Source organism: Anthonomus grandis, chromosome 11 (assembly GCF_022605725.1).
Source record: "Anthonomus grandis grandis chromosome 11, icAntGran1.3, whole genome shotgun sequence".
Lineage (NCBI taxonomy): Eukaryota > Metazoa > Arthropoda > Insecta > Coleoptera > Curculionidae > Anthonomus > Anthonomus grandis.
In genome coordinates, this window is record NC_065556.1 from 27,135,498 (window position 1) to 27,152,219 (window position 16,722).

The window sequence follows — 16,722 nt, forward strand, 5'->3', positions numbered from 1 at the left end:
AATACTTTATTTCTTATTGACAACCAAATAACTTGATTTCTAGTGGCTAAAATATAAGCAACTTAACAAAATTGCAATTTTAAGGGATGGTAGACTTAATGCTCATATCTCTGAAAATATTATAGCTAGAGTGAGCTTTAACTGAGAAGCTATGTAACAAAATAATATATATTTTTTTAAGGAAGAGAATTTCACCTTTTCAATGAATATTCATTTTAAATTTGGATGTCCATATAAATCTCAGTATGTAAATAATGTGATGTTTAATCAGTAAGTCGCATGCCAATAATAAATTGATTACCTCACGTTTAGGACCCTATAAATGTCCACATAATTTCCTTAAAAAGTACCAACAACCTCGGCTTCCCAGGCATTTCAAGTCGCTGTAAATTTGCCAAAAAAATCCATAATTAACAACATTTCCTGCTAACACCCGACCCGATGATCGTCATCTCGTTATTTTCAGCGCAAACATTTCCAAGTAACTCTGGAGTTTCAGAATTATGGCAATTTTTACTAGGACTAATTTTCAAAAAAAATGTTTGGCTATTTTTTTTGAAAATTAGATTAGATGTAACATCCACAGTTATTAATGCGGCCTAACAAAAATCATACTGTATATTATATAGACTGATGTTTTCTCGGAATCTCTCTCGTAGGGATTTTGAGTAAAGTCGATTTTAATCAGGATGACTCTTTTGGCATTTCGACTTTTCAAAATTCAGTTTCCAATTTCCTTCCTCAATATTTCTCAGCTATTTTTTCTTGAGTTCCTCCTTATGTATAGATTAGATGGTGAACTGTTTAATCTAATTCTGATGGGATGGTGAAAGCGCGCAATCAAAAGACACAAGGAATTGATTTATTTATTGTTTTATAGCCTTTGCAATTTTAATTATTAACTTAATTTTATTTACGGCTGTGTTTTGCGTGCGTTTAACATTTATTGTTTAAATTGATCTTGATTCTAATTCTGCAGATCTTTTTTGGCTTTTTTGGTTGAGGAATTGATGATACAACTTTAGATCCACCACTTATAAACAGTAATTTTATGGTGAAAGTAGTGGGTAAAAGCTTAGACCTAAAAGAAGGCGGCGTTTTCGATCCTTGACTCGAGATCCTAGACGAATCTAGAATTTCAGATTCAATTAAAAGATATTGCTGTTAAATGAGCCTGGAAACCTTATGTTTTTTAACTTTAGGACTGGACGTTAGGTTCATAAACTCTTAAGCTCCAATTTCTAAAATCCACTCTAACTGCTCCTGGATTCTTGAATTCCAAGCTATACTGAGTTTCAGCTTCTGTGAATGGCATTTTTTTTCTAGAAATCTTAACTGAACACTTTTCTACATATAAATAGACATAAGATTCAAGCCAGAATTCCAGAAGTTATCTCTGGCATTGTTTTTTCCTTATACGCCTTGAATGATATTAATTTTTTTTCCTCAGATTGATTTAATGACGAGTCATTTATCAAAGTAGTGATTTGAAATAACCCGTGACAAAACAATATTCAATTATTATTACCTAGCAGTGATTTTTTCATTGATAAACATTTATTTATTCATTGATAAAACATTTATCTGCTGTGGTTGCAGTTAGTTGTTTCCAGTTAAAGTAATTTAATCTCTATTCCAGGAAATTGAAACCAGAGAAAGAGATAGATAGCTTCAAATGCTCACTAACTTGAGAGCTCCTGCAAAAAACTTCCAGGCACTTGTGACTTGGTGTCCTTGGAGTTCATGTTTTTCAGTTCAAATAATTGTGTCTGTTTATTCCAGGCAATTGATGCGAGAAATTCTTGTACTGCGTGCAACTGACTGTAAGTATCTGGTTGTGTGATGTAATGTAATAGCTTAGTACTTCATAGAATATACATCCAGTTTCTAGGTACTTATAATTTGCTTTCTTTCGACATTTTTCTTAAGTGCCTGGAAGAAATAAAATAATTAGTCTCTTATAGGGATGACATAAATATCTTGATTTCTAGTGGGTAAAATGTGGAAAAACGGTGCTATCTGGGTAAGAAGTAACTAATTTTAACTAATTTTTGTTGGCATTATCTGTTCAAATTAAATAAATTATAGCAGTGATTTCAATGAGCATTAACTGATTAAATAAAAATATCGATAGTGATTTTAGAGAACATCCAGAAGATTACAGAAATTATTCTTTAAACAAAAAATATAAAGTCAGTAAAACGATGATCTTAGCAGTGATCTAAACAGTGAAGCAACCCTTTAAATAAGAATGCCAATAATAAATTGATTACCTCAGGTTTAACGACCCTATAAATGTCCACATAATTTCCTTAAAAAGTACCAACAACCTCGGCTTCCCAGGCATTTTAAGCCGCTGTAAATTTGCCAAAAAATCCATAATTAACAACATTTCCTGCTAACATCCGACCCGACGATCGTCATCTCTTTATTTTCAGCGCAAACATTTCCAAGTAACTCTGGAGTGTCAGAATTATGGCAATTGTGTCCTTGGAGTTAATGTTTTTCAGTTCAAAAATTGTGTGTGTTTATTTCAGGCAGTTGATGCGAGAAATTCTTGTACTGTGTGGAACTGTTTAGGTATCTGGTTATGTGATCTAATGTAATAGCGTAATACTTCATAGAATATACATCCAGTTTCTAGGTACTTATAAATTGCTTTCTTTCGACATTTTTCTCCCTAAAATGCCTGGAAGAAATTAAATAATTTGTCTCTTATACGGATGAAGTAAATATCTTGATTTCTAGTGTCTAAAATGTTATAATGATTAATTTTTGGGGTATTTCAAGGGCATTTCAACTATTAAAAAAATTACTAAAATAGATGCATTAAACATTTAAGATTTTACATTTTTCTCATTGGAGTGCTTGGAAAAAAGAGAATAATTTATCTTTTATTGGCAAATGAGTATCTAGATTTCTAGTGGGTAAAATGTTGTAATTACTGATTTCTATGATATTCCAATTATTGAAATATTCATTCATTCCTTGTACTTCAAAATTAGGACATATTAGGCCAATATGTCTTAATTTTAGAGAAACGATGCTATCTGGGTAAGCAGTTACACAGTAATACATTTTAACACTGATTAAACAAAAATCTCAGTAGTAATTTTAGAGAGTAATATCCAGAAGCGTACAGAAATTATTCTTTAAACAAAAAATGTGATGTTTAATAAGTAAATCAGTAAACGATGATCTTAGCAGTGACCTAGACGGTGAGAAAACCCTTTAAATAAATTGATTACTTCAGGTTTAACGACTCTATAAATGTCCACATAATTTCCTTAAAAAGTACAAACAACGTCGCTTCCCTGGCATTTCAAGTCGCTGTAAATTTGCCAAAAAATCCATAGTTAACAACATTTCCTGCTAAAATCCGACCCGTGATCGTCACCTCTTTATTTTAAGCGCAAACATTTCCAAGTAACTCTGGAGTTTCGGAATTATGGCAATTGTGTCCTTGGAGTTAATGTTTTTCAGTTCAAATAATTGTGTGTGTTTATTCCAGGCAGTTGATGCGAGAAATTCTTGTACTGTGTGGAACTGTTTAGGTATCTGGTTATGTGATCTAATGTAATAGCGTAATACTTCATAGAATATACATCCAGTTTCTAGGTACTTATAATTTGCTTTCTTTCGACATTTTTCTCCCTAAAATGCCTGGAAGAAATAAAATAATTTGTCTCTTATACGGATAAAGTGAATATCTTGATTTCTGGTGTATAAAATAGTATAATGATTAATTTTTGGGGTATTTCAAGGGCATTTCAACTATTAAAAAAATTACTAAAATAGATGCATTAAACATTTAAGATTTTACATTTTTCTCATTGGAGTGCTTGGAAAAAAGAGATTAATTTATCTTTTATTGGCAAATGAGTATCTAGATTTCTAGTGGGTAAAATGTTGTAATTACTGATTTCTATGATATTCCAATTATTGAAATATTCATTCATTCCTTGTACTCCAAAATTAGGACATATTAGGCCAATATGTCTTAATTTTAGAGAAACGATGCTATTTGGGTAAGGAATTACACAGTAATACATTTTAACACTAATTAAACAAAAATCTCAGTAGTAATTTTAGAGAATATCCAGAAGCGTACAGAAATTATTCTTTAAACAAAAAATGTGATGTTTAATAAGTAAATCAGTAAAACGATGATCTTAGCAGTGACCTAGACGGTGAGAAAACCCTTTAAATAAATTGATTACCTCAGGTTTAACGACCCTATAAATGTCCACATAATTTCCTTAAAAAGTACAAACAACGTCGCTTCCCTGGCATTTCAAGTCGCTGTAAATTTGCCAAAAAATCCATAATTAACAACATTTCCTGCTAACATCCGACCCGATGATCGTCATCTCTTTATTTTCAGCCAAACATTTCCAAGTAACTCCTGCCCCGGCAAAATCCATATGTTACCACCATATTATTTTAACGAAATGCGATAATTTCTCGGTCAGACCGGATCGCTTTTATTTAGTTTCCGCGGCAACTCTGGACGACCGAAAACTTGTTTTGATGCGTTCTAAAAATACAAAGTTTTGTATAAAATATCTTCGACTAATAAATAAATCGGAGCGTTGTTTAACAATTAACTAACAAAAAAATGGCCGAGGACGGTGTGCTAAACACACCCCTGCCGAGCGAAGGGGGCGGTAGTCGCAGGGTGGCATTTGCCGCCCCAAGAAAACATCATCCAGATTCTTTATCTGTGAGGTCCAGTGTGAAATCTCCGACCCCCACGTATGGCAGAAGAGCCTCGGTGTTCATTTTTGAACACCTCTCGGATATGAAGGACGCCGGCTTGGGCATAGGGGAGAAATTCAACTTATGGATCTACGGAAAAATGCGATTCTTAAGCAGAAAATGGTTCACTCACTGTTTCTTGATCGTCGTGATGATCCTGTACACCGTCGGTGGTGCCGTATTATTTTTAACCATCGAAGGTAAATATTTATATGGAAGTTTTATTTTTAAATTTAATGACGTATTTATTGAGTGTGCGGTGACGTTGGAAATTACGTTTGCACACAGGAATTGATAAAATGTGGGCCGCGAGACATTAAGTTGTCGCGTTTTAATTTTAGTAAGGAATTCGGACAGGCAGGCGAATATTTCAAAGTGTTTTTGTATAATATGCATATAATGTAAATTTTTTTTTGATATTACGAAAGATATCTATAAATCCTTTATACAAGCAATATTACAATTATAGAAAAAATGTTAACGAATGACAAACCATAGACCAATCTCACTTCTTTTTGTTCCAGATTCAGATTCGTTTATTCATCTTAATATACAAAAAATGTCTAACTCACCTCAAATTTTTGCAAAATTGCAGTAAAATACATTTACATGTAATACACAATAAAAAAGCAACTATTACAGTAGCATTAGTTATATTTTTTTTAAATCAAGTAAATGATAAATAGTAGACCTTATACTAAACCTAAAATTGTGTTTAGTTTAAATTAGAGTTAATTGCCATTAAATATATTTACATTATCAAAATTAATTCATATTAGTTTAAAAAAATCTTAAAAATTAAATGATAGAAACTTCTGATTGCTGTAAAAAGCAATTTTCATTAAAACCGCTTTAATCTTAATAATTAATTTAATTGTAATTATAGAGACTCAAAACTATTGGAAAATTTGTTATAAAATTTGATCGCATAGTATCCCGGCCCAGTCTGATATCTTCCCAGCCCCCAATAAGCCAGCACCATATCCCAAGGAACACATCATATATTATTATTGTTAAATATATATTTATTTAACGACCTTTTAGTAAATTTTTGGTTTTGGTATTTACTATTTATTAACCGGTCAAGGTGTATTTATTAAACTGTAAAATATACGTAAATCATATACGATTCTGTTTACAAAAATGAAAAAATTTCGGCATTTAAAAAAATTGGCACGGGATTTATGTACATATCTAGTTTTTAAATTCGATTGCTATACCACAAATATTTATTCAAATTCTTCTGAAAATATTATATTTTAGCCAATCTAATAACGCTGTTTTTATACTAAATATTTATATATAAAATTATATCAAATTTAAATAAATAGTGTTATTAAATTAAATATAGAATATATTATATTTTCAGTAAAAACATTGTTTTTTATCAACAAAACCCTTGGGGTACATTTGGACCCCAATTTGGAAATCTGACACTGATCGGATTATCATTCTTATTCTGAGTGTTCCTGAGAGAAAAAGCAACCTTTTCGGGCAAGAATTTTTTTCATGAAAAATTTAATTTAAATCACGTTTAACCTATAAAAGCTTGAATTAACCCAAATATTATGATATTCCCAAACTACTGCCATTCCCTGTTTTTCCTTGAAACGCAAGCGTTACTCGGTTATTGCAAAACGTAAAATTAATTACTCCAAAGCAGCACGTTGAACGGCTGTTTACGTCTCTGTAATCATTACGAGCGACTCGAAACGAGTGAATCTGATTAATATGTGGCAGTATTCTTGGATAGGTATGATTCTCTTTTATCCGAACTTTCATTACATTCCAAAGTCATATTGGGTGGCGATTTTATTGTCGATTATACCGATTTTTTTGTCACTCAATAAATGAACTTTATTAATAAGCATAAGCATAAGATGCACGTTCGTTTTTCGAAAATATTGATTTTTTTTTATTTCTTTGACACAAAATTCATAACTCAAAAAGTTGACCAAATATCACCTTGAACATTTGAACACATAATTTATAAATAATTTCGTTGGACAACTATTTCAGCGTTTTTTAAAATTCTTACAAGAAATTGAGAAAAAAAATATTTTTCGAAAATATTGATTTTTTCTTTATATTTGTTCGATACAAAATTCATAACTCAAAAATTTAACCAAATATAATTTTAAAAATTTGTACACATAATCTATGAACAATTTCGTTGGACACCTATTTCAGCGTTTTTCAAAATTCTTACAAGAAATTAAGAAAAAAAATATTTTTCAAAAATGTTGATTTTTTTTTATATTTATTCGACAAAAAATTCATAACTCAAAAAGTTGACCAAATATCATTTTGAAAATTTGTACACATAATCTCTAAATAATTTGGTTGGACACTTAATTCAGCGTTTTTCAAAATCCTTACAAAAAATTGAGAAAAAAAATATTTTTTGAAAATGTTGATTTTTTTTTATATTTCTTCGACACAAAATTCATAACTCAAAAAGTTGACCAAATATCATTTTGAAAATTTGTACACATAATCTACGAACAATTTAGTTAGACACCTATTTTAGCTTTTTTCCAAATTCGGACAAGAAATTGAGAAAAAAAATATTTTTCGAAAATGTTGATTTTTTTTTATATTTCTTGGACACAAAATTCATAACTCAAAAAGTTAACCAAATATAATTTTGAAAATTTGTACACATAATCTATGGACAATTTGGTTGGACACCTATTTTAGCGTTTTTTAAAATTCTTACAAGAAATTGAGAAAAAAATATTTTTCAAAAATGTTGATTTTTTTTTTATATTTCTTTGACACAAAATTCATAACTCAAAAAGTTGACCAAATATCATTTTGAAAATTTGTACACATAATCTCTAAATAATTTGGTTGGACACCTATTTCGGCTTTTTTTAAAATTCTTACAAGAAATTGAGAAAAAAAATATTTTTCAAAAATATTGATTTTTTTTTAATATTTCTTCGACAAAAAATTCATAACTAAAAAAGTTGACCAAATATCATTTTGAAAATTTGTACACATAATCTACGAACAATTTAGTTAGACACCTATTTTAGCTTTTTTCCAAATTCGGACAAGAAATTGAGAAAAAAAATATTTTTCGAAAATGTTGATTTTTTTTTATATTTCTTGGACACAAAATTCATAACTCAAAAAGTTGACCAAATATCATTTTGAAAATTTATACACATAATCTATGGACAATTTGGTTGGACACCTATTTTAGCTTTTTACCAAATTCGGACAAGAAATTGAGAAAAAAAATATTTTTCGAAAATGTTGATTTTTTTTTATATTTCTTGGACACAAAATTCATAACTCAAAAAGTTGACCAAATATCATTTTGAAAATTTGTACACATAATCTCTAAATAATTTGGTTGGACACTTAATTCAGCGTTTTTCAAAATCCTTACAAAAAATTGAGAAAAAAAATATTTTTCGAAAATGTTGATTTTTTTTTATATTTCTTGGACACAAAAATTCATAACTCAAAAAGTTGACCAAATATCATTTTGAAAATTTACACACATAATCTATGGACAATTTGGTTGGACACCTATTTTAGCTTTTTTCCAAATTCGGACAAGAAATTGAGAAAAAAATATTTTTCGAAAATATTGATTTTTTTTTATATTTCTTGGACACAAAATTCATAACTCAAAAAGTTGACCAAATATCATTTTGAAAATTTGTACACATAATCTCTAAATAATTTGGTTGGACACTTAATTCAGCGTTTTTCAAAATCCTTACAAAAAATTGAGAAAAAAAATATTTTTCGAAAATGTTGATTTTTTTTTATATTTCTTGGACACAAAAATTCATAACTCAAAAAGTTGACCAAATATCATTTTGAAAATTTACACACATAATCTATGGACAATTTGGTTGGACACCTATTTTAGCTTTTTTCCAAATTCGGACAAGAAATTGAGAAAAAAATATTTTTCGAAAATATTGATTTTTTTTTATATTTCTTGGACACAAAATTCATAACTCAAAAAGTTGACCAAATATCATTTTGAAAATTTATACACATAATCTATGGACAATTTGATTGAACACCTATTTCAGCTTTTTTTAAAATTCTTACAAGAACTTGAAAAAAAAAATATTTTTCGAAAATATTGATTTTTTTTTATATTTATTCGACAAAAAATTCATAACTCAAAAAGTTGACCAAATATCATTTTGAAAATTTGTACACATAATCTCTAAATAATTTGGTTGGACACTTAATTCAGCGTTTTTCAAAATCCTTACAAAAAATTGAGAAAAAAAATATTTTTTGAAAATGTTGATTTTTTTTTTATATTTCTTCGACACAAAATTCATAACTCAAAAAGTTGACCAAATATCATTTTGAAAATTTGTACACATAATCTATGGACAATTTGGTTGGACACCTATTTCGGCTTTTTTTAAAATTCTTACAAGAAATTGAGAAAAAAAATATTTTTCGAAAATATTGATTTTTTTTTAATATTTCTTCGACACAAAATTCATAACTATAAAAGTTGACCAAATATCATTTTGAAAATTTGTACACATAATCTACGAACAATTTAGTTAAACACCTATTTTAGCTTTTTTCCAAATTCGGACAAGAAATTGAGAAAAAAAAATATTTTTCGAAAATGTTGATTTTTTTTTATATTTCTTGGACACAAAATTCATAACTCAAAAAGTTGACCAAATATCATTTTGAAAATTTATACACATAATCTATGGACAATTTGGTTGGACACCTATTTTAGCTTTTAACCAAATTCTGACAAGAAATTGAGAAAAAAAATTTTTTTCGAAAAAATTGATTTTTTTTTATATTTCTTGGACACAAAATTCATAACTCAAAAAGTTGACCAAATATCATTTTGAAAATTCATACACATAATCTACGAACAATTTAGTTAGACACCTATTTTAGCTTTTTTCCAAATTCGGACAAAAAATTGAGAAAAAAAATATTTTTCGAAAATGTTGATTTTTTTTTATATTTCTTGGACACAAAAATTCATAACTCAAAAAGTTGACCAAATATCATTTTGAAAATGTATACACATAATCTATGGACAATTTGGTTGGACGCTTATTTCAGCTTTTTTTAAAATTCTTACAAGAACTTGAGAAAAAAAATATTTTTCGAAAAAATTGATTTTTTTTTAATATTTCTTCGACACAAAATTCATAACTCAAAAAGTTGACCAAATATCATTTTGAAAATTTGTACACATAATCTATGGACAATTTGGTTGGACGCTTATTTCAGCTTTTTTTAAAATTCTTACAAGAACTTGAGAAAAAAAATATTTTTCGAAAATATTGATTTTTTTTTAAGATTTCTTCGACACAAAATTCATAACTCAAAAAGTTGACCAAATATCATTTTGAAAATTTGTACACATAATCTATGGACAATTTGGTTGGACACCTATTTCAGCTTTTTTTAAAATTCTTACAAGAAATTGAGAAAAAAAATATTTTTCGAAAAAATTGATTTTTTTTTAATATTTCTTGGACACAAAATTCATAACTCAAAAAGTTGACCAAATATCATTTTGAAAATTTGTACACATAATCTATGGACAATTTGGTTGGACACCTATTTCAGCTTTTTTTAAAATTCTTACAAGAAATTGAGAAAAAAAATATTTTTCGAAAAAATTGATTTTTTTTTAATATTTCTTGGACACAAAATTCATAACTCAAAAAGTTGACCAAATATCATTTTGAAAATTTGTACACATAATCTATGGACAATTTGGTTGGACACCTATTTTAGCGTTTTTCAAAATTCTTACAAAAAATTGAGAAAAAAATTTTTTTTCGAAAATGTTGATTTTTTTTATATTTCTTCGACACAAAATTCATAACTCAAAAAGTTGACCAAATATCATTTTGAAAATTTGTACACATAATCTATGGACAATTTGGTTGGACACCTATTTTAGCGTTTTTCAAAATTCTTACAAGAAATTGAGAAAAAAAATATTTTTCGAAAATGTTGATTTTTTTTAATATTTCTTCGACACAAAATTCATAACTCAAAAAGTTGACTAAATATCACCTTGAAAATTTGAACACATAATTTATGAATAATTTCGTTGGACACCTATTTAAGCGTTTTTCAAAATTCTTACAAAAAATTGAGAAAAAAATTTTTTTTCGAAAATGTTGATTTTTTTTATATTTCTTCGACACAAAATTCATAACTCAAAAAGTTGACCAAATATTACCTTGAAAATTTGTACACATAATCTATGAACAATTTCGTTGGACACCTATTTCAGCGTTTTTCCAAATTCTTACAAGAATTTGAGAAAAAAAATATTTTTCGAAAATATTGATTTTTTTTAAAATATTTCTTCGACACAAAATTCATACCTCACCGGCAGTGGTCAATTTTGGGTATGGGGGCCATATGCATTAGCAGTGCAGGTACATTTATTAAGTTCGTGTGCTGATGACACTACTGCAGCATATGCGGCTGACTCTCTGGAGGGTGCAGCAAACAGGAATGGTTTAACATGAACCAGTTGGGCTCTGTTTCATTTTTGACCTATGAAAATACTTTGTCTATCACAACCAATAAATTGAAATTAAATTGAATCATATGCATCGTGTCTCTTGTATTATTAATTAATTACTAACAGTTTCGTTTCAGGCCAAAACGAAACCACCCTAATAGAGCGCGACATGAAGTTACAAGTGAGACATCTGCTGGAGGAGATCAGGACGAAATCACTCACCGCTCCCGAAGAGTTTTCGGAAAAGGAGTGGATCGGGGCTGCGGCCAGGACCATCATCAAGTTCGAAGCGAAGATCACTGACGCCTACAGACACCATCCGTTGGTCGTATCCCATACCAGCGGCAGAGTCTGGACCATATGGAATTCGATCGTTTATTGTGCCACCCTATATACCACAATAGGTATGGAGGATTTTATTAAGGACTTTTCTGAACATTCTCATGTTTATTCTTTGATACCCTAAGATGTACTGATAATATTGATATTTTGGACGTTGATGATAACGTAATACGAGTATAACACCCGGTATAACTAATACCGTAATCCTTAACTTGGCACCAGTATCATCGAATGATTAATACGCAATAAACATAAATTCAGATTTTGTTTTTTTTTTTTTATAAATACATTTTAATTTTAACCCACACGCCTGGAGCCAAAAGATGTAATTTATTATTTATATATAAAATCCATGAATGAATAGCCCGGCTATTTTTAAATTTAAAAAATTGTATATTTTAGGTTATGGCCATCTATATCCGACGACGTTCACCGGCCGCGTACTGACCATGGTATATTCCACAATAGGCATTCCATTATTCCTTATAGTGCTTACCGATTTCGGTAAGCTGTTCACCAGAGGAATTAAATTTGGATGGTCCTATATTAGGAGATTTTACTATACGAGGAGTTGTCGACGGGTCAGGCGACAAAGTCAAGTTGAGGTGAGAATATCTCCTAATTAAAGAGCGGTAACTTAAAGGCAGCCTTGCTACTTTCGTCAAGGTGTATTTGGGATATCAGTAAACGCTCAGCATTCCATGCTAAAAGTAGAGAAAGTTGATTTTTATTGCAGCCAAGTTGAAACGTTCTTATTGACCTTTTAAGCTTCATATCTTCTAAAGTTTTCATCAAACCATTTTGATAATTAAACAGGGTTTTCCTAACATTTTGCTGCTTGTTTCATTAAATTCTGTTGAGTATCTTTTGAGATAATTGACACCAAAAGCTCGAAACTCAGTAGTTTTAAAAATATTTTAGCTGTAAAATAAAATGTCCTCTTGAAAGTAGTTAAGAGATGAAAATTGCTTATATCTTCTTTAGTAGTTAACCTACAGTCATTATCATCATAATTAAATTTGACAAATAAGTGATCAATTGCAAGAATCTTATTAAATTTTTTTAATAGAGTCAACAGTTTAGGAATTATGGCCTTTTGAATTTTGCCTAACGTCAGTAGCGCCTTGAAATGACAAGCTTAGGGTTCTTGGTGGATAACTCATGGTCTACTGAAGATAGAATCATAAAATAAGCTTTATTCGATTCATAATAACCAGCTTTAAAATGTCGATAATATCTACTAAAGCTCTAAACCCTATACTTTTGAAGATATTTCAGTTGTAAGATAAACTATCTTCTTGAAAGCAGTTAGGCGGTGAAAAATTGGTTGTATCTCTTTTGGTAGTTGGCTTACAGTCATAAACAAAATTAATAAATAAGTGATCGATTATTTTTTTTCAATAGGATCAACAGTTTAGAAGTTATGACCATTTGAATTTTGCCTCACGTCAGTAAAGCCTTGAAGATTTGCAAAATACAATTTCCAACCTCGAAATTTTTGGCAATTAAATACAAAACGATCTTAGGTGACCCTCGATTCAAAAAAAATTGATATTTTTGACAAGAAAAATACAAACATTTAATTAAAAAAAAATTTACATAAATGTCTTGAAAAACCAAAAACCCATTCAATTATACGATCAAAACCTAAATTTTAACGAGAAAAAATTAACACAGTTTTGGGTGCCAAAAATTCAGTTTTCAACAGAAGAGAGTTTTTCCAAATTCGGAATCAATTTTACAATAGATAAAATGTATAGCGTTTCAAAATCTACTAAAGATGTTAATTAATGTAAAAAGTTCAGAAGGCGGAAACATCCTTGGCTTATCATAGATAATTTTAATAAACCTTTTGAGTTTGTCATAACCACCTTCCCAGATATAGAGAGCATAACTTAAAACCCATTCCATTAGTGCTTGATATATTTGTCAAGGTTCTTGGTTGATAACTCTTGATCTACTGGTGCCAGAATCATGAAACAAACTTTAGTTGATTGACAATAATCATATCCAAAATATTGAAAATATCTACTAAAGCCCTAAACCCAATACTTATAAAATACTAAAAAAAAACACCCAAACATACTTTTTTCAATCAAAATTTGTTTCAAAATTCCCCTTTTCAATCGCTCTATAGGTTAATAACTACATCAAAGATCTTAAATTAACTACAAGTATTGGGGAGGTCTGGGTAAGATCCGAGACATACAAAAGTAAACTGCGTTCCAAGATCTCTGGAATTATTTAAAAACAATCAAATTTTGATATTTTGGACATTATTAAACATACAGGGTGTCTGAAACTAACAAAGTTAGAAAAGCGCAATATTTGGTACAAATGTTATACAGGTAGAGGGAACTACAACCACCATATTTTGATTATAGGGTCAATCACACCTTAGGCCAGATGTGATTGTTATACCTTAAATTAAAGGTTTCTTGCAGTAGTATTCACCTGCTTAAGAATTTTTGTTAAATTTTATACCGAGTCAAAGAAAGTAATAGTAAAAAATAATCTCAGTTTTTATAATATGTTATTTTATTTAATTAGACGATCAAAATGCATTCCATTTTTGGGCTGAATAAAAGTATAATCTATTTTCAAACTGATTTCTCACATTTTGAAACACTTCTCTTGGAATAGGTGCACATTCTGTATTAATCCGTTGCCGAATATCATCGAGTCAAGCTGGTTGCGTTTTAAACACAACAGGGAAAAAAGTCGAGAGGTTTTAGATCTGGTGACCTCGCCGGCCATTCCGTTGGACCTCCTCTTCCAATCCACTGATCTGGAAACGAATCTCTTGGAATAGATGCATATGCTGCAATAATCCGTTGCCGAATATCATCGAGTAAAGTTGGTTGCGTTTTAAGCACAACAGGGAAAAAAGTCGAGAGGTTTTAGATCTGGTGACCTCGCCGGCCATTCCGTTGGACCTTCTCTTCCAATTCACTGATCTGGAAACGAATCATGTAAAATTTTTAATTGCCTCACAGGAAGAACATAGTGGGGTGGCGCTCCGTCTTGTTGAAAAAATTAAGCATTTACTTTCTGGTATAACCTAAGACCTGCATTACAACATACTGCATTTGAACTTAGTAAAGAAACTTTTTATCGGATTAAAAAAATTATTGACTTTTTTGACTGTGAAGTATAATCTGACACACTTGACTTAAATTGGATATTGATCAGTAGCAATTAAGAAAAAACAGTTCAACGTAGAGTACTTGAATATCTTTGGCAACGGATTTATTACAAAGTGTGCATCTATTCCCAGGAAAGACTTTCAGAATTTTTAGTCATACTTTGGGTTTAAAATCTTAATAATTAAGGAATTATGACAAGGACTACTGACCGACTCTATAAATTAACTTATTAAGTGGGTCAGTAGGACTTAAATAACGAATGAAACTATTAGAAGGGAAATGATGGATTTGTTAGCTTTCCGCAAAAGAAGTAGTTAAGAGGCTTATTTATACTAGATATGCCCCTAAAAAGCAACAAAAAGCCTATAAACAATTTTAGAAATGAAGGCTTGAACTTCTGACATCAAAAAAGTTTATTTATGTAGAAATTAATTATTTAGAATGTATGCATAATATACACACTTTTTTTGTAAGAAATAAAATTGTCATCTCAGCATTTTGAAAGCAATATATTTTTTTCAAAATACGGCCAAATGAAAATCATTTTGAGTATCTACTTAAATAAAATAGCACTTTATAAAACAGAATTTATGTATGTGAACTTCAATTTTCTAAAGCATATAACACTTATAAATTCCTATGATACAACCAAGTCTAACACCTCGTCTTAAGACGACCATCGATAACCCAAAGCTTAGCAATAAGTAAACTACGTTTCAGATTTCCCAAAGTGCCCAAATGTTTCTGAAACGAAACGAGAAAATCAGTCAGAACTTTGAAAACTTTCTTTCCAAATCCCTCTACAAATAAATCAACGCACAACTACGTTCCCGAATCTCATTAAACTAATCAAAATCTTTCCTTCTTTCAGCACATAATTAAAGGAGCTCAAGTGATGTACGAGTACGCGACTTTTCGACGGATGTCCTTATGGGGTGATCCACCGAAAGACCCAGAAAACCCATCGACCCCATCGATGTACTTGAGCGAACCCCAAACGCCCGCTCTATCGGCATTTGAAATCGACGATGAGTTTAATTTACCGATTACCCTGGCACTCATCATACTGGTGGCCTACATGCTTATAGGAGCCGCGGTCTTCATGGTATGGGAACACTGGGACTTTTTCCCCGCATTTTATTTCGTGTTCATCTCGATGTCCACGGTGGGTTTCGGGGATATCGTGCCGGAGAAACCCGCTTATATGATCCTGTCGATTGTTTATTTGTGTTTTGGACTCGCGTTAATGTCCATGTGCTTCAATGTTGTTCAGGATAAGTTGAGTGATACGTTTAATAATGCTTCGGCTAGGATTAGCAAGACCCTTGGGGAGGATAATGATGATGCCGAAGATGCGGGTGATAAAGATGATGATGTTAATGATGGTGGTGATAAAAAAAGTGAAGGGGAGGATAAGGAGAAGCTTATCAATGGTGAGGTTGAAGGGTTTAAGGTGCAAATAGAGCAGTCACCATTTGATTTTTCGACTGCCAAGTATGCAAGATAGCATTAAAATTTTATGCACTTTGGTGATTCAAGGCTGTTGTGTTCTCGTAAAGCTTATTCAATTTTTATTTTATTATTTACAATGACCATTTTTTTAATAAACGTACTTATGTATATATTATTTTTGTTGTTGTATACCCCTAAATAGAGGCTTATATACATACATATACAGTGCATCCCAAAAGTTATGTCTAAATTCATTTAGAATTCAGGGGTGTGTTCAAAAAAAAAACGCTCAGACCCGTCGATCTTTATTTCAAGTTGCGCATTTTTGTACATGAAGTTTGTATATAAATAAATTACGACCATCAACTTAATTTTTTCAAATGAAAGCACTTTTTTTAATTTCATTTTTGAATTTCGCGTGGAATTCATGCATCATGTCTATACCTAAAGTCCACAGTTATCGAAAAAAAGACGACCAAACATTATTATTGAAGTTCACCTTACGAGTCA

General features: G+C 30.2%; 1 protein-coding gene and 1 long non-coding RNA gene across 3 annotated transcripts; one reads left to right on the top strand and one right to left on the bottom strand.

Moving 5' to 3' along the window:
- Positions 1-1,358: 1,358 nt before the first annotated feature.
- LOC126742136 (uncharacterized) lies at positions 1,359-4,618 on the bottom strand. The gene is made up of 4 exons (XR_007662493.1): positions 4,221-4,618; positions 3,398-3,663; positions 2,274-2,424; positions 1,359-1,932 (listed from the first exon to the last, which is right to left on the bottom strand). It is a non-coding gene; the product is annotated as an uncharacterized LOC126742136 (long non-coding RNA).
- Positions 4,480-16,382, top strand: LOC126742134 (TWiK family of potassium channels protein 18-like). 2 transcript variants are annotated; one of them, XM_050448696.1, is made up of 4 exons: positions 4,480-4,958; positions 11,410-11,676; positions 12,017-12,219; positions 15,632-16,382. In XM_050448696.1, exons 1-4 carry the CDS (start codon positions 4,619-4,621, stop codon positions 16,265-16,267), a joined length of 1,446 nt encoding a protein of 481 aa, XP_050304653.1. In that variant the 5' UTR covers positions 4,480-4,618; the 3' UTR covers positions 16,268-16,382. The 2 variants fall into 2 exon arrangements, with proteins under 2 accessions (XP_050304653.1, XP_050304655.1); XM_050448698.1 differs by having other exon boundaries at positions 4,816-4,958; positions 11,399-11,676.
- Positions 16,383-16,722: the final 340 nt, after the last annotated feature.

What these genes read in the sequence shown, in the direction of transcription:
- LOC126742134 (XM_050448696.1), top strand. Translation starts at nt 4,619, where the DNA reads ATGGCCGAGGACGGTGTGCTAAACACACCCCTGCCGAGCGAAGGGGGC. An exon ending in ATTATTTTTAACCATCGAAG is followed by an intron (nt 4,959 to 11,409) that starts GTAAATATTTAT and finishes GTTTCGTTTCAG; the next exon opens with GCCAAAACGAAACCACCCTA. An exon ending in CACCCTATATACCACAATAG is followed by an intron (nt 11,677 to 12,016) that starts GTATGGAGGATT and finishes TGTATATTTTAG; the next exon opens with GTTATGGCCATCTATATCCG.